The 18,937-nt window shown below is 39.7% G+C and overlaps 5 protein-coding genes across 6 annotated transcripts; 3 read left to right on the top strand and 2 right to left on the bottom strand.

The window, feature by feature from the left end:
- Window positions 1–5,007: 5,007 nt before the first annotated feature.
- Window positions 5,008–6,803, bottom strand: LOC114827801 (putative F-box protein At1g47790). The gene is made up of 2 exons (XM_029110435.2): window positions 6,689–6,803; window positions 5,008–6,336 (listed from the first exon to the last, which is right to left on the bottom strand). Exon 2 carries the CDS (start codon window positions 6,276–6,278, stop codon window positions 5,190–5,192), a length of 1,089 nt encoding a protein of 362 aa, XP_028966268.1. The 5' UTR covers window positions 6,279–6,336; window positions 6,689–6,803; the 3' UTR covers window positions 5,008–5,189.
- A 967-nt stretch (window positions 6,804–7,770) lies between these two features.
- On the top strand, window positions 7,771–9,349 carry LOC114827799 (probable transcription factor At1g61730). Its single transcript, XM_029110433.2, has one exon. The coding sequence runs from the start codon at window positions 7,911–7,913 to the stop codon at window positions 9,069–9,071; it is 1,161 nt and encodes a 386-aa protein (XP_028966266.1). The 5' UTR covers window positions 7,771–7,910; the 3' UTR covers window positions 9,072–9,349.
- Window positions 9,350–11,100: 1,751 nt separating this feature from the next.
- Window positions 11,101–11,956, top strand: LOC103427812 (histone H2A.6-like). Its single transcript, XM_008365893.4, has 2 exons — window positions 11,101–11,494; window positions 11,580–11,956. The coding sequence occupies exons 1-2, from the start codon at window positions 11,306–11,308 to the stop codon at window positions 11,787–11,789; spliced, it is 399 nt and encodes a 132-aa protein (XP_008364115.2). The 5' UTR covers window positions 11,101–11,305; the 3' UTR covers window positions 11,790–11,956.
- A 108-nt stretch (window positions 11,957–12,064) lies between these two features.
- Window positions 12,065–13,491, bottom strand: LOC114827800 (protein DESIGUAL 2-like). Of its 2 annotated transcripts, none has more exons than XM_029110434.2 (3): window positions 13,241–13,491; window positions 12,907–13,112; window positions 12,065–12,426 (listed from the first exon to the last, which is right to left on the bottom strand). In XM_029110434.2, the coding sequence occupies exons 1-3, from the start codon at window positions 13,337–13,339 to the stop codon at window positions 12,210–12,212; spliced, it is 522 nt and encodes a 173-aa protein (XP_028966267.1). In that variant the 5' UTR covers window positions 13,340–13,491; the 3' UTR covers window positions 12,065–12,209. The 2 variants fall into 2 exon arrangements, with proteins under 2 accessions (XP_028966267.1, XP_070662131.1); XM_070806030.1 differs by having other exon boundaries at window positions 12,065–12,447; window positions 13,241–13,473.
- Window positions 13,492–15,964: 2,473 nt separating this feature from the next.
- Window positions 15,965–18,348, top strand: LOC114827798 (protein HEAT-STRESS-ASSOCIATED 32). The gene is made up of 5 exons (XM_029110432.2): window positions 15,965–16,283; window positions 16,541–16,732; window positions 16,862–17,069; window positions 17,710–17,933; window positions 18,033–18,348. Exons 1-5 carry the CDS (start codon window positions 16,161–16,163, stop codon window positions 18,141–18,143), a joined length of 858 nt encoding a protein of 285 aa, XP_028966265.1. The 5' UTR covers window positions 15,965–16,160; the 3' UTR covers window positions 18,144–18,348.
- The last annotated feature ends 589 nt before the right edge of the window (window positions 18,349–18,937 follow it).

Here is an 18,937-nt window from a genome sequence, read left to right as displayed (position 1 = left end):
TGGGCAGTGGCACAATGCTCCAGGTTTTATGTTGATCGAGTGCATGCAGTTCATCCTGCATTGCTTGCTGCCACACTTGGGATTGGTTGGCTTCTTGAAATGATTGAGGCTCTTCATGCGCAGATATATTACTCAAATAGGCAGTGTAATTAGGAGACAACCTTTGGTAAGAACAGTAGTTGGATAAGGGGTGCTTGAGCTTGTACGTAACAAAGTCTTGCAGTCTTGCTGGTGGGTGTCTCTCACGAGTTGGATTTCGTCGAGGTATGGTAGGAGGAGACTCTTCTGAAGGTTCTTCAGGATCAATACCACGTAGAGTTTCATCTTCTACAGGCATGTTGCTGTCGTCATATGAATTCGGTTGATTTGGAGCCACAAGATCCATTGTGTGAGGTTGATCACCCGCATTGTTGAATATCTCAGTCCTTGGCAGTGGAAAACTGTCCAAGATAATCTCCCCCTGACTTGTACTATCCAGAGACTTACTGTAATAAGAGTTAGTTTCATGAAATTGAACATCCCTTGAAACAATTAATCTCTTAAGTTGTGGATTATAACACTTATACCCTTTTTGTGTGGACGAGTAGCCAAGGAAAATGCATTTAGTTGCCCTAGGATCAAGTTTGTCTCGATGTAATGACTGAACATGAACAAAACAGATGCATCCAAAGACTTTAAGGTGAGATAAGTCCACCTTTCTGTTCTTGATTATCTCCATTGGGGATTTGAACCCCAAAACCCTACTAGGTAACCTGTTGATCAGGTAAGCTGCTGTCATGACGCTTTGAGACCAAAAACGTTTTGGTACATTCATTTGTAACATCAATGCCCTAGTTTTTTCAAGGAGATCTCGGTTTTTTCTCTCGGCAACACCATTTTGTTGGGGTGTGCCAACACAGCTAGTTTGATGTATGATGCCATTGTTGCTCAAATATTGAGTCATGACTTGGGACATGTATTCTGTGCCATTATCAGACCTTAGGGTTTTGATTTGAGAAGAAAAATGATTTTTGACAAGATTGTGAAAGTCCTTAAACACTTCCATCACCTCACTTTTTGATTTTAACAAATATAACCAGGTGGCTCTTGAATAATCATCAACAAAAGTTATGAAATATTTATAACCATCAAAAGATTCACTTGTTGGTCCCCATATATCAGAGTGTACAAGCTCAAAAAAGTGAGAAACTCTAGACATCGAAGACCCTAGAGGTAGTCTTGTTGCCTTTGACAAATGGCAAGTTTCACAGTGGGTTGATTCTTTGCCTAAGTCAGGAAATAAGGTGGATAAGATAGGTTGAGATGGATGAGCTAGACGTTGGTGCCACAAAGAGAAAGCTTGAATGGAGGTATGGATGGACTTTGACTTGGCATGAAATCCACAGGAAGAGCTTTTTGATATGTAATAGAGACCATCAAGGTAAAACCCCTCACCAATCGTCCTCTTGGTTATACAATCCTGAAAAATGACAGTTTTTGGTGAAAAAATGGCCAAACAATTTAAGGAATTTGTGATTCTTCCCACTGAGAGAAGTTGAAATGGAAATGATGGGACATATAGGGCCATAGACTCTATTTGATCAGATATCAGGTGGATTTTTCCCTTTCCTACAATCCTAGCACCTTCACCATTAGCAACAGATACATGTGAATGATTATGTAGTTTCTCAAATCTATGTAACTTTGACAATTGATTAGTCATATGGTCTGTGGCACCAGAATCTACAACCCAAAAATCATGTAACTCATTTATTTTAAGAGCAGTTTGGAAAGCAGTTACGATACCTTTCAAGTCTGTCTGAGGTACATAATCGGCATCAGCTAAAAAACCTGCAAATTTGCCCATCAATGCAGTAGTACTTCCATCTTTATGATCAACCGATCCATCCTCTTTTCCTTTCTTTTGTTGAAGATACGCTGCGAACTCATTTAAAAGGGTGGCAGGATTTGCAGTGAACTGTTGATAGGTATCAACATTGTTGATAGATGAAGATGTTGCAGTGTTGGCACGAGGGTGTGCTCGACTTGTCTTTGGTGCGGATTTATCCTTCATGAAGTCAGGTTTGAGTTCTGGATGTAGGATCCAGCACTTGTCTCTCACATGCCCGATGTTGTCACAATGTAGGCACTTTAAATGAGGATTTTTCCCTTTATATCTTTTTTCATTTGTCAGGTAAGCCCTAGCTTCTGTCACGTTGGTTTTTATACCATTGTTCATGACTTTTCTCCTTACTTCCTCACGTTGGATAGTTGCACAGATACTAGTGAAGGATGGTAGCTCCGAGTTCATGAGAATGTGACTTCTCAAATCCTCATATTCTGAGCTCAAGCTAGACAATAATTGAAAAATTTTATCTTCTTCAGTTCTTTTAAGGAGCACAGAGAGATCAGTTGTGTGAGGTCTGTACACATCTAACTCATTCCACATGCTTCTCAAAGAACCAAGATGTTGGACAAAGCTTTTACCTTCTTGCTGTATGTTGGAGATATCCTTCTTGAGTTGAAAGATGCGAGCTGCATTGTTTTGATTGCCATACATCTCCTTCACGGTGGTCCAAAGGATGAGAGATGACTCGGAATAGCTGAAGATTTCAGCAATATTCCTTTCCATAGAATTTAACAACCATGACATGACCAGTTGATCTTTACATAGCCACCCTCCATATTCTGGAGAAGAAGCATTTGGTGCAGGTTGGCTGCCATTGATGAAACCAAGTTTGGATCTTCCACCGAGAGCAAGACTAACAGCCCTTGCCCATGGCAAATAATTAAACTCATTCAATAATACTGAACTGAGTCGTTGGTTTGGATTGATATCCATTTCAGAAGCGCTTACAGATGGAGAAGCAATGATACTTCCATCTGCCATTGTTTTTGAAAAAAAAAAAATAAACACAGCAGTTTCAATATACAGAACTGGCTCAGGATGATGCCCGCTCTGATACCATGATGAATTTATGATGTAATTTTCATAAGGAAGAACCAGCTACAAGGACAGCATATATATGAAAAGAAAAACAAGCAGGAGGGTGGAGCGGAAAGGAAGAGAATAATGGCAGCAATCGCAGCATCATTATGACCTTCCTGACAGCTAAACAAAGCATCATTGTGCCTTCCACTCTCTCTAACTTAAACTATTAATTAGCTTTACAAAGCTGGAGGAATAACAACCAGCTAACATAGCACTAGGATGAGCTGTTATCTATCAAAGAACTTAAACAAATGGATGCATTATCATTGAACCCTACGGACCCTTTGAACCCTACAGACCCTTCTTGCATTATTCTTCCAATATTCTTCCAACATTGAACCCTACTTCCAATAGGTAGCAACACATTGTCCCATCGTATTGGACATGGGATTAATTCAAAGCTAGAATGACAAAACAAAATTAACAAATCCCAATCAGACATAGAAGAAAAGTACGAAGTAGACCCTCGGTCACTGTTACGCTAGTCATGAATCAAATACACAGTTTTGATGTGAACTAGAGAAAATTCAACCACTCCTACAAGTTTTGGTCACCAAAACATTAAGAGCTTCTAGCTATGTTTCCACATGACGCGACAAACTCGAGAAAATATGTTTCGCAGTTTTGCTATGTATATGCCAAGCCTGATGAGTTTGAAGGGAATGAGACCAGAAAGCGATATGATGTCATCTTAGAGAATCTTGTTTACTTCATGTTCATGTTAGACAATCTTGCTTTATTACTCTCTTTAGGAGCAGTTTGAAACCTTTTAGTTACATAAGCTGCAACGTTTTGTTTTCATACAAATCAAGAGAATGAACTTCTAGGTACAAATCATGTCCATCTGTTAGAATTTCAGGTAAATGAACAATCCCTCCATCCTTATCTGAAGTGAAAAATGTTGTTCCACCACCAGTCTGTCATGTTCCCAAAAGTTTTGGTTTGGTTGTTTCAAGGATATTTTGTCATCCTTCCCTACCGTTAGGACTTCAAATCCTAAGTGCATTGCTTCTCGATCGAGATAATGAACACATACCACTTTACATTCATGAGTGAGTGAATTGAAAATGATGTCCATTTGTACGACACCCTCATGTGCATCTGGCAAGTAAAGTACTTGTCGGGTTGCAGGGTTTCTGATCCGACAAACTTGAGAAGAACCACTCTTCTCCTGAAATAAGCCAGCATAACGGCTTTCAATGTTGAAATTATAATCGGTAGGAAGCCGCTCGTAACAGGCCAGGCTCTCATGTTTTGCGATAAACTCATAGTCCTGACCAATCAACAAACACCATAACTTGCACAGACACTTGAACCTACCAAAGACTCTACAGGCAACCAGCTCAAAATCTCAACGATAATCTCAAAGGGAAGCTCCGATGCTTCTGGTCGCACCACTCGTTTACTGTATCAGAAAGTTAACTGAAGTCATCTTCAGAGGGTATAAATCTTTATTTTATCAGTGGAAGAGATTGATGGGAAACAAAAATTATTGAAAGAACAAGCGCTTTTGGGATTCAATAATTCATGTTTGGAATAATTTGTATAAAAACCCTAGTGCTGAATTCCAGAAAGGTTCTGGAAAAATGTTCTAAAACCAAAACATACAACTTTCGAATCACCAAAATTCCATGTTAAATTACTTAAAAGAAGAAAAGCAGAAATAAAAAGTCGAGAGAGATGAATTTTACAGTGATCTAAATTCCATGATAACACCTCAGCCTGCAAGTTCTTTTTTTTGGGTCAAACGATAGGTTTTGTTAGATAAGATATTAGATTAGCCACCGATGGGATTCGAATCCACACAGTCATGCAAGGGCTCAATTCTTTTCCACCACGTACTGTGGTAAAGGCCTGCAAGTTTACTATTTAGAGGTTTTTAGACGAGAAATTCTGGTATGGGGACTCTCCTATATATGTTTCGCAACACATAGGCTTGTAGGGTTGTTTTTAATTTAGCTAGAAAACTAAAATTTAGCAACTGGTACAACTAAATTAAGGGTTACTAGCTATGTTTCCACATGACATGACAAAACTCAGCAAAACATATAATGTAATATTGGCACAAGTGCTATGTTCCAACTGGTGTGGCTAAAAAGTTCAAACTTCCCTTTGGAGAGCAGCATAAACTGTAACATAAACAATCTAAAAAGATGAACAGAAAGACGAGATTTTGCAAACAAGGAATCCATGTGGAGTGAAAGTACACATCATTGCTCTAGTCTTGTGCTCCTTTAATTTCTGATGTCATTTCCTTGAGAGTAACGAGGGTTGACTTAAGTCGAGGTATTCGTTCCTTCAGGGATTCTAAATTGGCAAAAACCTTAACAGTCTTTTTTTCAATGTCATATGAAATAAGTTGTTCTCCGTTTAGAAACACGAGTTGATTTGAACGACCTTGTATGAGTGCAATTTTATCCGTCAAAATTGTGTCGTCGACCTCTAAATTTTTCAAGGGAAAGATGATCTTGTTTTGACTCCATTTGTGCTCCTTGAAGTCTACTAACACCAAGATGTGAAGGTCCCCCCCTACTATACCAGCAACGGCTGGACGATTATCCCAAAGAAAAGGCCAGAGATTCTCCAAATCTATGAAAGCTCCTTGAGGCAGAGTAGTAGTGGTGAGACGTTCACTCCACAGATCAAGAGAATGAATTTGTAAGCACAACTTACGTCCCTCGGTTATAATTTCGGGTAAGTGAAGAGCCCATTCAACCTTATCTGCCCCACAGCGAGATTGTTTCAGCACCGGTTTGCCTCGTCCCAGCCAATTCTTGTTTTGTTTGTGCAAAGGTCTCCACATTTCATCCTTTCCAATTGTTATCACTTCAATACCTACCTGTTCCTGTGCCGTATCGAAATAGACACGGAACACTTTACACTCACCAGTGAGTGAATTCAAACCGAGGTCCATTAATTCTTTGGAACCCTCATCGTGTGCATCTGGCAAGTAGAGTACTTTGCGGGTCGCAGGATTTCTAATGCGGCAAACTTGAGATGTTGTGCTCTTCTCCAAAGACAAGCCAGAACAGTAACCTTTGAGCTCATACTTTTTATCACTAACAGTGACAATCGATTTGTTTTCCCATTCGCAATGATAGTAAGGTGAGAGGATGCAACAGGTCTGATTGCTATGCTTTGCAATGAACTTGTAGTCTTGAAGCAACAAAAACCATTGCTTGCACACGCACTTGAATTTCAACAAAGACAATACAGGAAGCCAACTCAAAATCTCACTGATAATTTCAAAAGGAAGCTCTGACGATACTTGTGTCGGCCTTTTTCTTCGTTGGTAGTAACACATCATTGTCGATCTCAATATATTTCAAGGACACTAGAAGAACACGAGCACGAGAGATTCAAAGCTAGAGTGCCAGAGAACAAATCCCAAATCAGAATTAGAACAAGAAGGTTAATATTAAGCCAGCTAGTCAATTGATATGCACACAGTTTTGATTTTTACGCAAGCCCTAGATTTGAAACCAAAACCCTAATTCCTAAGGTTTAAGAAATAACCTAGCTTTAATCAAAGCCCTAGCTTTGAAACCAAAACCCTAATTCCTAAGGTTTAAGAATAACCTAGCCTTGATTCAAAGCCCTAGCTTCGAAACCAAAACCCTAATTCCTAAGGTAACCTAGCTTTGAATTCAAAGCCCCAGCTTTGAATCAAAAGACCGTAAAGAAAAAGGGATTAGAAAAAATGAGAAAAGAAATTACCTGAATTCCACAAATTTGATTTGAGGTTTGCATCCGCTATAATCTATGGGAAATTTGGAATGTCTTTTAAGCTATAAATCAAAGACATATATGGGTCAACGGGCCACTACCAATCACACCGGATATCAATACAATTAAGCGTGAAACTATTTAATACAAATTGCAATTATTTTGTAATTAAGATGACCGATGTGGGACGATTTTCACATTATTCAACACATACAAGGCTAATAGAATAAAAAAAGTGACGCCCAAATGGTAAATATATACGAGAAATATATGCACAAATAAAACTAACGAAATAAGAAATTCACTGTGATCGCAATTTCACAAACTTCTGTAGGTTTTGGTGGACAAGACTATATGTGGCAAATCAACACATTGAGTTATTAATGGGTACCCTTTAAGATCCATTTAATTTGATTTCATCTTACAACATCATCACCACTACCTATCTCACCTTTATATTATAGTGATATCAAATTAAACAAATCTTAATGAGTTCCGATTAACAATCGAATGTGTTAATTTTACCACCTCTAGACAAGACTAATAGAACAAAGAAGGCTAATTACTTGATTCACTGTTTATATTTGCCCCCTCCCAATCAATTCAAAACAAGCTGCAGCCATTAAAATAAGTTGCTATGTGGTAAAGCAACTCTGTATTTTGATTTCTAGAAGATGCAAATTAATGCAACAAATGATTTAACTAATTAATCGCATTTCGATATTGATCTTCGTGTAGAATAATTTTTTTTAATATTTTGTTAAATTGGCATGTGGATGATCATTTTTATCAAATCAGCTTCTTTACTTTATGAAATATATTGACAGATTTTTTTCGAAAATATCAAAATGATTTACGATGGAAAAAATCAAAGACCATTGATATCGACTTTCATTGTCGAAGACCAAAGCGATGAGTTATGTTATTCTCGGTAATCATTTTGACTAAAAGTTTTATTTCATAATATTGTTTAATGACTTCATCCAATCGAAGGGTCAGGAATAAAAGGTAACGGAGCACCTAAATCCAACGGTCCTATATCGTTCACACACAGTGCTACTTTTCAAGGTGCTTGACCTCCTCAACTTCCACGCGGTGACTTTTATTTGCCTTTTTCGCGCACACAAATTCTCATAAAAGAAAAAGGTCAGTCTCTCAAGTGCCCAGTTCGAATCCCTAATTTCCCAAAAACCCTAAATCTCCATCTCTTCCCATGGCTCCCAAGCGCCCATCTCCGCTGGACGAACCCCCGGCAGCTTCTTCGGCGGAGGATGAGGAAGTCTCGTCGGAAGAAGAAGGGGAAGAGGAGGAATCCGGATCTGGGTCGGATTCCGAACCCGAAGAGCCTCTGCCTCCGAAGACCTCGTCTTCCGCACCGGTTTCCGAGAAAAAGCCGCCACCCAAGAAACCGGACTCCTCCGCCGCCAATTCGAAGCCGGAGTCTTCATCCTCTGGTTCCGAGGCCGATTCCGATTCCGATGTGGATAAGGATTTGGTGGTGAAGCCGATTGCTTCGAAGCCAATGGAAGAGACGCCGAAGACAAAGAAGCCCAGATCAAAGCCCGCGGCTACTGCTACGCCGGTGGCGAAATCTGGGTCGAAACGGCCTAGCGAGACCGAGCCGAAGGATTCAAAGCGGCTCAAGAAGAAGGACCCGGACCAGCTCGAGGAGGAAGCAAAGAAGTCCAAGCTGTTCCAGAGGATTTGGAGCGATGAGGATGAGATAATTATCTTGAAAGGCATGGTTGATTACACCACCAAGAAAGGGGCGGACCCGTATTCCGATATGGGTGCCTTCCATGAATTTATCAAGAAATCGCTGAAGGTTGATGTGAACAAAACCCAATTGCAAGATAAGATTCGTCGGCTGAAGAAGAAGTATGAGACCAATGTGAAGAAGAAGAAGTTTAATCCTACTAAACCTCATGACCAGAAGGTGTTTGACTTGTCCAAGAAGGTATGGGGTAGCAGCAGTAGCGGGGAGGGGTCGAGTGGTGTCAGCGGGGTGTCTGAACAGCCAAAGTCTAATGGGAAAGTTAGAAATACCAAGACTCTCGCTTCGATAAGAGCTGATAGTTTGAGCTCACCGGAGCCGCCAAAGGAGGCTGCGAAGGTGGATTTTGGTCTGAACCCGTGCTCTTCGGAAAGTTTGAGTGAGGTGATTGGGTTTGACAAGGGTTTCGGCAAGCTGGGGTTGCCGGAGGGTGTGGTGAAACAGGGTTTGGAGTTGATTGGAGGGCCCAAGCGAGCTGAGTTGAAGGAGAAATGGAGGAAGCTGCATGTTGCGGAATTGGAGCTTTTTGTGAAGCGGTCCGAGTTAATGAGAGATCAGACGAAGGTGATTCTGGAGGCTTTAAAGTCATCCGACCATTAGAACGTTGGATCAGGTATAGCAAGTCGAGATGCTTGTGTTGATGTCTAGAAAGACCATGCTTAAGGTTTTAGTAATTGCTAATTAAGAATTCTGTAGCATTTAGCTGCTTAGTTTGTCTATTAGATCTTTGAACGGATAATGGCTGGCCATCGGTGCGCTCCTATGTGTTTATTTGAGGTTATTATTGTGGCAGAGTGCTATCTTTTGTTTCCATCGAGTATCTATAATTCTGCTGTGTTATGTTGCTGTCTCTGATAATGTTAAGCAGGGTTACATAATGCTGCGGTGAATCAGTGATCTTGCTGAGTGTCGTTGAAATCTTAGTTACATTACCTCGTTTATACTTGTTTAGGTTGTACTGACATTTGAAAACTAATGTTGTGGTATTATTCGGTTTGTTAAATAGCTGCAATTGTTTTCGGTCACTATAATCTTAGCGTAGAAGGGAATGATCGAATAAGATCATTCAAAACACATTTTAATTCGCTAGACACTTCATTATCCTCACAGTCATGGTTCAATCATTTGATTGGGTCTTTCATATGATCTTCCCAGTAATCTGGTACTTGACATGCTTGGAGGTCTTACATTATCTCCAAAATGTTTGCACCAGTGGCCAGGCAGTGGAGCTGTTGATTCCATTTCCTGAATGCAGACTTCGGTGGTGATGTGCATTGGTTGTGCGATGCTTATTTCCTGTTTTTGTTCTTATAACGCTGTTTTTAGTACCAAAGAAAAACCAAGGGCTGGCTGAGTTGGTGTCGTAAGGATTTATCCTGTGCCTTATGAGTTGTGTTTGGGATTCTTGGTTTCTAGAGTTTCACGAACCTTTTCGAATGCAAGTGATTAGCGTAATGGGGTAGGGTTTGGACTACGAGTATGGTTCATCTGTCGTCACAAAGCAGTGGTGGTTTTCCAAATATTGACATTGGAGCCAAGTGAGGTCGTCTCCGATGTCCAGTACAAGGGTGTACGATTTGTATCGGGGAGACAATCTAATCCGTTATCTTGGTGGAGGAATGGGGAGTATGCATGCGCTGATTTTAGGGCGCGTCCAACTCCTGTCCAGCCACCAACTAAGGTGAAGGGGTGGGCTTAGCTTCACAACATGCTAATAATAATGTAGTTTAAATTCGTCATTTGTGAGAATTGAACTTAAAGGCCTTTCATTTATAAGTGAAGAAGAATATTATTAGACTATAGTGTTAAGTGACGGAGGCTTGACAAACTTAATTAAAACCAACCCATCCTTCCACCAATAAACGATCTTTTGACTACAAATAAAGTGGGATGAGGCGTTCCATCTCATGTTTGGTGAGCCTAAAACGGGTGGAACGTGTTGATCCACATGACAAATTTTGGATGAATTTCGTTTCGCCTCATCCCCTGAAACAACTCGTTCCACATCCGTGGAGCACAAAATTGTAACATTTCCGTCTCTTTATTCTTCCTCCTTGTTTCCATCTAAGGACATCTAACCACCAAGCTCTGGCCCAGGCGCTCGAGCCCCTCATCGGACCCTCCCTTGACATCCATAACCTTGAGCTTCTTCCTGAACTCCCCAACTCTGTTGTTGCCGCCTTTGGACCTCCGCTCTTCAGCAATTTCCGGTTTCGTCCTCTCGGCAGCTTCGCCGGAGTGGAGAGCTGCGGAGATGAGGGTACAGAAGGACCTCTGACAAGGGGAGGTGGCGGCGCGGGAGAGGCGGGGAAGAAATGGCGGGAAAATTGGAGTTGGGGTGCGGCGGGGAAGTGGGGTTTTGGGGTAGAAAGAGAGGAGCCGGAAGGTGGAGTAGGGATTGAATCGGCCGTCCCGTCCCGCCTTATTTCGTTCCGTTCCGTCCCGTCTGCATACCAAACGATACCTTAATTGTGCTGTTGAATTAATATATCGAAGCAAAACAAATTTGAAAAGCACAAGGTCAAAATTGGTCAATCCATATTTAATCCAAGTGAAAATTTGTACTTCCCGCTCCACGCGAATACAGAAGCACAACCGAGCCGCTGGATCCAAACATCACCATCCAACCGTCCAATTATTTTAAAACAAATGGCCACAGATTGCAATCCGCGCCGCTCCCTCTCATTGGCTCTAATTCTCCATGCGAACCCCCTATATAAAGCTAGAAACTCCCCAAAACACTCAACCTGCTATTTCATAACTTTATTTACTACGCAGATAATTTGAGATTCTCCATCTCTCTCTCTCCTCGGAATCCACCGCTCTCAGAATCCATGGCCGGAAGAGGAAAATCAATCGGCTCCGGCACCGCCAAGAAGGCCACTTCTCGGAGCAGCAAGGCCGGTCTCCAGTTCCCCGTAGGCCGTATCGCCCGGTTTTTGAAAGCTGGCAAGTACGCCGAGCGTGTTGGCGCCGGCGCCCCTGTCTACCTCGCCGCCGTCCTTGAATACCTCGCCGCAGAGGTCAATTTCTCAACCTTAACCTTAATTGTTTCTCAATTTTGAATTGTTGAATTAAAGTTGATTTCTTTGAAAATTCGATTTTTAGGTTTTGGAATTGGCCGGAAACGCCGCACGTGACAACAAGAAGACGAGGATTGTGCCGAGGCACATCCAGCTGGCCGTCAGGAACGACGAGGAGCTCAGCAAGCTGCTCGGCGCCGTCACCATCGCCAACGGCGGCGTTATGCCCAACATCCACAACATGCTCCTCCCCAAGAAAACCGGCACCGGCAAATCTGGCCCCGCCGAAGATTAGAAATCGAGCTTGGATTAATTCCCTTTTGTAAAAAAAGAGATGACGCAAATGCAAAAAATGGAAAGTAGTGTGGTTTAGAGAGTTTAGAAACTGAGCAATTTTTGGATTGCTTTTTGGTTTGATCAATTTAAAGAAATGAAATTCTGGGTCGAATTTCTTGATCATTATATTCGATCTCCACTTGGGAATTTTAAACTTAATAATTGCAAATCAAAATACGAAATTGACATGAATTTCGAATTGGGGTTTTGGGAAATTTGAGAAGTTCTTGGCGATTGATAAGAAACTTCCAACTCCAATCTGTTCTTCATTAGAACTTAAACTTGGTTTTGCAAACGGTAACCACAAAATTAATGAATTTCAAATTTGGAAAGTGATTGAGTAAATCAGAAGATAATTAAGTGATTAAGCTGGAGGAGGTCAAGCTGGGTTGCTGGGTGTGGTGGGTTTGGGTTTCCCTTCTTTGAACGTGGCTTTGGCAGAGGCGTAATATGCAATGATGAACAATCCATGGAAGAAGCATAAGATCCCTCCGATGGACAGAACCCGATGGTGTGATAACCCGCACGATTTTCTCGACTTTCTGTTTGACATTGCCCCCGCAATCAGCAGCGAAAATGCCACCGCCAATGTGATCCTGCATAATGTTGATTTTAGACTAATGCTAGGAAGTTAAAACGATTTTTAACCAAACTCGTAACTTTTTACTTTAGTTTCTGGATTTAATATTAGAAGTTTTTGAAGTTTGTTCGCCGTTAATTATATTTTGGTTATGATGTGAAAATTTTCCGTTAATTAAAAAAATCACTAGTTTAAAGGAAGATGTTGATTTTACAAAAATATCTTTAATTTAACAGAGATTTCGAACAACATGATTGACGGTGGACAATTAAAGGGCCGCTTATATTAATTTTAAATTTCATAGTTTAAAGGGAGATGTTGATTTTACAAAAATATCTTTAATTTAACAGAGATTTCGAACAACATGATTGATGATGGACAATTAAAGGGCCGCTTATATTAATTTTAAATTTCAGGAATCAAAGTGAAAAGATACTAATTTGAAAAACGATAAAAGGTCAGAAAGTTAATTAATTCTGGATAACTAGTTAATTACCATGATAAGATGAGGGAAGCAATTGCTAATTGCTTATTTGCTGTGGCTTTTTGGTAATCTTCCTTGGACGAGATGCAAATGCAGCCACCAAGCAAGTTGCCTATAACATGTGCAACTGCTAGTATCACAGCAGCTGCCAACCCTAATTTGAAGGCTTGGTAACTTGGGTCCTTGCACTCAAAGATCCACACCTTCAAATGGTGCACCTGTTTTTCACACGCCAATAAATTTCCATACATAGATTAGTTATTCAAATTTAAGCGCATTGCCTGGCTCGTTACACATGCCGGAAACAGAAGTGTATGCATACGTGTCAAACAGTAATTTGTCTTACCTTGTTTTGAGCAATCTCGGCTTGAATCCCAAGGATTCCGGCCACGACGTCCATAATCAAGACCGAGAGGCAGATGAGAGGAGTAGCGTTTTTAACCATCTTTGCAGGGTTGGTTGTAGGAGGCGGAGATGATGGGTGTGGATTTATAGGCAGCTTCTGCCTGCCGGTGGGTTTATGTAGTAGAGGAGGGGTGAGGGAGAGGCTGTCTGTCTGACAGATCAAGAGGGAAATTAGCTGTGGTTTTATGAGTAAAAGCTTCTTTTGTCTTAACAGTTTTCACTTTATTCTTCCTTCTTTTTCCTGTTGTTATTCTTTGCTTTCTGAATTTTGCATTCCTTTCATGGGGAGCAAGGAAAGCAGAGTATCATCCACGAGAGATTTTTCATTGTGCCGGGAACACGGTCCGGAACTCCAAGTATCATAATATAATTAGTTGAAAACTTGTAAAAAAGTTTCAACCAATTGTATTGTAACACTTTGTGCACTGGACCGTGTTGCCGGCACACTGAAAAATTTCCCATCATCCACATGCAGTTGGGATTGGGAATTAACTTTGATTCTTACGTGTATGACAGCCGAGAAGAATCACACTTCTCTTCAAATTATTCCTTCAATTCCATGAGCCTCTTGGCCCAAAGATCATATGGTCATTTTATAGTTTCTAACGAGCTCAAGTACTCAATGTGCAGGTAGAAAATGTAAACTGATCCAATAAACCAAAGTATTGGGGTGTAAGGGTTAGATCAGTTGGACAGTGCAACTACTTGCTCGCACTTGAGCTCGATCTCTCTCTTTGTAGACTAGAGTGTTTAGGATAGTGTGTCTGCCTTTTTGCACCCAAGTTTGGTTTGTTTATTCATAGAATAGAGCGATTAGGGCAGTGCAATAGTTTGCTTTGAATTGAGGTCAAGTCTCCAAAGAGAGCAGTGTCTATGTCTTTGATCCCCTCTTTTGTAGATTAGAGTGGCTCCGTGACTTTTTGTATCCGAGTTCAACCCTTTTTTTTTCCGTCGATTAGAACAGCTAAAGCAATAGCTTCGCTTTTTTGCACGAAAGCTAAATTTATTCCTCATCGGTAAAAGTAGTTTAAGATATCATTTTGCCTAAATCAAGTAAAAATTCATGTATATTGGATCCTAATTGGGCGAAATTCTTGGGCATAACAGTCTCAACTTCTTAAACAATGTAACACAATCATGTTATACCACTTGTATTTGGTCACACACTGATGCCTAAGATGGTCTAGTTGGGAGGATTTGTTTGCTCATTACACTTAAACGATATGATGCTCATCACCTTATTATTTATAGCTAGATGAGTTATATTTTATCTATCTATTACACATATATCAAAATTTAAAGCAAGCTTTAATGAAAAGGGTTTGGGCCAACAAATATTTAACAAAAAACTATCCCAAAATGTTATTTAACCAAAAGAGCTCAAATTTTAATAAAAAATCATCCAAAACTATTGTCCATGGGTCAAACTTACAAGCCCAACCCGCTACAAATCTACACTTCCTTAAATACCCTTAAATGATTTGATATTATCTTGACTTTTTACCAACCTCAACCCAGCACGAAATCTCCATAATAACTCTTTGTCTTCCTATTAAATGAATTCCCCCATTTCAAAAACAACCAAATCAAAGTTGAAAAAGTAAGCATTTATTTGAACAAAGCAGTTGAAACAAGTTCAAAGAAGTTTAATGGCAGAAACCAGCGAAAAAGTGTTTGGAAAAAAAAAATCAAATACAGTGTTTGTTTTGTCTGTGCACAAACAATCACGGGAAAAGAACCAAAATCCAGTAACAGTGATTAAATTTCAGAAACAATAACTTAAATTTCAGAAATAGTGACTTATATTCCAGAAACGATGACTTAAATTCTAGAAACAGTCTATGTTTTAACCTTTGACTGTTTCTTTTCTTTCATATATTAGTTGATTATATTTAAGAAACATGGTGCTTATTTTGCTTTGAATCCAAATACAATGAATTTCACTATTTCTTTTCTAGCTTACATTTAAGAAACAATGTGTCTATTTCATTTGGATCCATAAACAGTGACTTAGATTCCAGAAACAATAACTTAGATTCTAGAAACAGTGTTACTTAAAATCCATAAACAGTTTATTTTTACAGTCCAGAAACAGTGACACCGTCGTTATTATTAAATAGCATGCAAATCTCAAATTTATTTTATTGAGAAACAAACGATAAACTTCACTGACGAAGAAAAATTGAAAAACAGTACCTCGAATACACTATGAATAATAACGACGATCACATTTCAATGAAATAATACAAAATATAAATTAAATAGTATGAGGGTCTATATTTTTGTTTCAAAGAAAAAGAAGAAGGTCTGCAAAACAATGATAAACTCTATTAACGATGAAAATCTGGAACTCATACTAAAAAAATTAGGGGTAAAATTAACAAATCATAATTTATTATAGTTGGACAACTTTAATATAGACCTTGTACTAATCTTTAAACAAAACTTATAACATGATTTTTTTATTAAAACTAAAACTTTTCAAATCATTTTCATTTATTTTTTTAAATTTAAACTCATATAACGAAAAATAATAAAGTGATGATCAAAACTATTTTCTCAAGTTGGATTGTACATAGAGGTGACAATTTGCACCCAACCCGTAAACCCGAATCAACCCACCCATTCAACCGATACAGTTGGACACATGGAGGAGCGGACAAGTGGCAGCTCATTTAAGTTGCCTCCTGTATCTGATCTTCAGAACATTTCTAGAACCAACTAGATCAACTGTCATCTTCTCGAATTAACCAGAGAACGTTGCTGACAAACACAATAAGAAATTGCCTTTCCCTTCCCTTTTCTCCAATTCTCTCAATCTCTGATTCGTCCTGTGAGCTCGATTCCTGAGGAGGAAGACGATGGCGGCGTACAGATGGAAGCACTTCGAGGAGAACGAAGACCGTCCCGAAAAACCTCGAAGCTATGGCGTCACAGAAATGAGAGGCCCCCATTACTCCCTCTTGAGCCAAAACGTCCTCCAGGTACTTCCCAAAATTTCGTCTTTCTTTTCCCTTGGATTCATTTCTTCATCATTTTTTTGCTTTTGGGGTATTCACAAAATGTTGTTCTGCTATGTAACTTTCAAAATTTTGGCTTGCCCCCATTCAAAATTTCAAATTTTTGCTTTTCTTTCAATATTTTAGGACTTGGGTTTTTGAATTTGTGGAAAAGTTGATGTGGGTTTATCATAATTTGTTGTAATTGGTAATTAATGTTTGCAAATGTTACATTTTAACAGGGTATTTTTGAGTCAATGGGGCAGTTTGTTGATGGGTTGAAGTTTTCTGGAGGTTCCGACAGCTTAATGCCGAAATCGTTCATCAAAGAAGTGACTGATGTTGCTCACCAGCATGATGTATATGTCAGCACCGGCGATTGGGCTGAAAATTTGCTTCGAAAAGGTCCGTCGGCTTTCAAAGAGTATGTGGAGGTGAGAGGCTTGAAAGAAATTTCATTATTTCAGTGATATGTGTGTGTGTATATATATATATATATATGTGTATTTGTATATGTATGCTGTCAGTGGCATTGATTCAGTGTTTTGCTATGATTTCTTTAGGAATGTAAGAGCTTGGGGTTTGACACAATCGAGCTGAATGTGGGATCTCTTGAACTTCCTGAAGAAACTCTTCTGAGATATGTGCGCTTGATTAAGAGCGGTGGTCTGAAAGCGAAGCCACAGTTTGCGGTCAAGTTTAACAAGTCCGACATTCCTGTAGGTGATCGAGCATTTGGAGCCTACGTTGTTCCGAGCCCACGATCATCTGGTATGCCGTGCAATCTTTCCTCAAAAAATAAGTGAATGATATGTTTGCCTTGATAGCTAGATATTGTCCGAGAGCTCTGCATACAACTTGTAGATTTTCTTGTTGGGACATTTAATAGCTCCGAGCTTAAAAAACATATAGAAACTGAATTCCAGAAATTGCCAGTCCTCGTTCTTTTGTTCCGCTGTTATGTGAAGGTTAGTTCACATTCGCAAACAAATAGCCTACCACAAAGGCCGAAAAGGAGGAAAAAATTGCGCTTCAACCTTAAGTAAAGAAACGTAGAATTTCGGTTTAATGGCATGAATCCAAGTAATTGAATTTGTCTGGTGTATGTGATATCAATATCTGTTTTACTTTGATTACTAGGCTGCATGATACCATGAATAAGAGTTAGCAACTAATGATATTATTACTAGGCTGCACGGCACCTCGAGAAAAGTTGTGCAGTCATTTTTTCACGCTGATGGTTCTTCCTTCTTGCATTCGTCTTTCTGATTATTGCTTTTTGTTTGTGATGGTAACATTTCCTTGACGTGTGTTGTGATCATATTACACGAAGGATGGTGCAGTGGTAGGAGCACCCCTATGGTTATTTGGTTATAACTTATAAACATGACCGTTGTCTTTGTTTTCTTAGAATTTGTTGAAGATGTTGATCTTCTGATTAGAAGGGCTGAGAGATGCTTAGAGGCTGGGGCCGACATGATAATGATCGACGCTGATGATGTCTGTAAACAAGCTGACTCATTGCGGGCAGACATAATTGCGAAGGTTATCGGGCGCCTGGGGGTTGAGAAGACCATGTTCGAAGCTTCAAATCCAAGAACATCAGAGTGGTTCATCAAACAATATGGTCCAAGGGTATACAACGTGCTCTCATATTTTGCTTTCTTCATTTCTTCTTTGTGTATAGTGCATTGCACATGCTGCTAAATCGTTCTTGTTTGCCTGAATTACTAGGTGAATCTCTTCGTGGACCACTCCCATGTGATGGATCTCGAGTGCCTCCGGGGACGCAACTTAGGTAAAAATCATGCATCTGTGCTGGGTTCTTCTTATTTTCTGTTTTAAAACCTTTTATAGTTAAACAAAGGGCGAGAACCAAAAGTTGTGCTAATGTGTGGAAGCGTCTCCGTTGTCCTGTAACTTTGTGCTGTTGATGTCACGTTGTATGTGTTCCTCCGTTGCGTGTGACATTAACGAAGTAGCTTATATTTGGTCATTTTTGCAGTAAATGTATGTTCAGGTTTTTGTGTAATCGTTTTAATTCAGACAATTCAATTCTGAGTACTGTAACCTAAGTTGAAGTTGAATAATTGACGTCGACCTAGTTTGGGAGTGAGGTGCTTAAAAAAAAACACCCATGAAAAAAAGCTGAGGGTTTTAGGTGTTTGGTAAACTGAAAAAAAAAAAGGCTTATTTTGGAAGTTTTTGTGAGAATAAGCTGAAATTAAAGGAAAAAGCTGAAGCTGCTATTTGCAGTTTTGGAAAACTGGTTTTTTTTCAAAGCACACGGAGCTACAGTGCTTCTTTAATGAAAAGACCTACTATTAGACTGCTTTTTTTTTTTTCCAAAAGCACTTTTACAAAAAAGTTTACCAAACATTTTGCTGATTTATTTTACAGCTGTTTATTCTCACAGCAGCTTTTTTTCAAAGCACAGCAATACCAAACCAGCCCGTCGTCTTTCGAGCGAAAAATTGATGTTGTAGCCTTGTAGGGATCTATATTCTTTACTACATCCACAGGCATGTTAGGTAACTCTTGTAGTGAAGATCATCATGCGGCAGAGAGAAACTTAGGTGCAGGTGGATCGTCACCCGAGGGTTCACGTGAGACTTTTACCCCTGTGCTTATAGACGATT

Source organism: Malus domestica, chromosome 10 (genome assembly GCF_042453785.1).
Source record: "Malus domestica chromosome 10, GDT2T_hap1".
Taxonomy (NCBI): domain Eukaryota; kingdom Viridiplantae; phylum Streptophyta; class Magnoliopsida; order Rosales; family Rosaceae; genus Malus; species Malus domestica.
The sequence above is the reverse complement of the archived record's forward strand: the minus strand, read 5'-3'. Positions and strand labels throughout refer to the sequence as shown.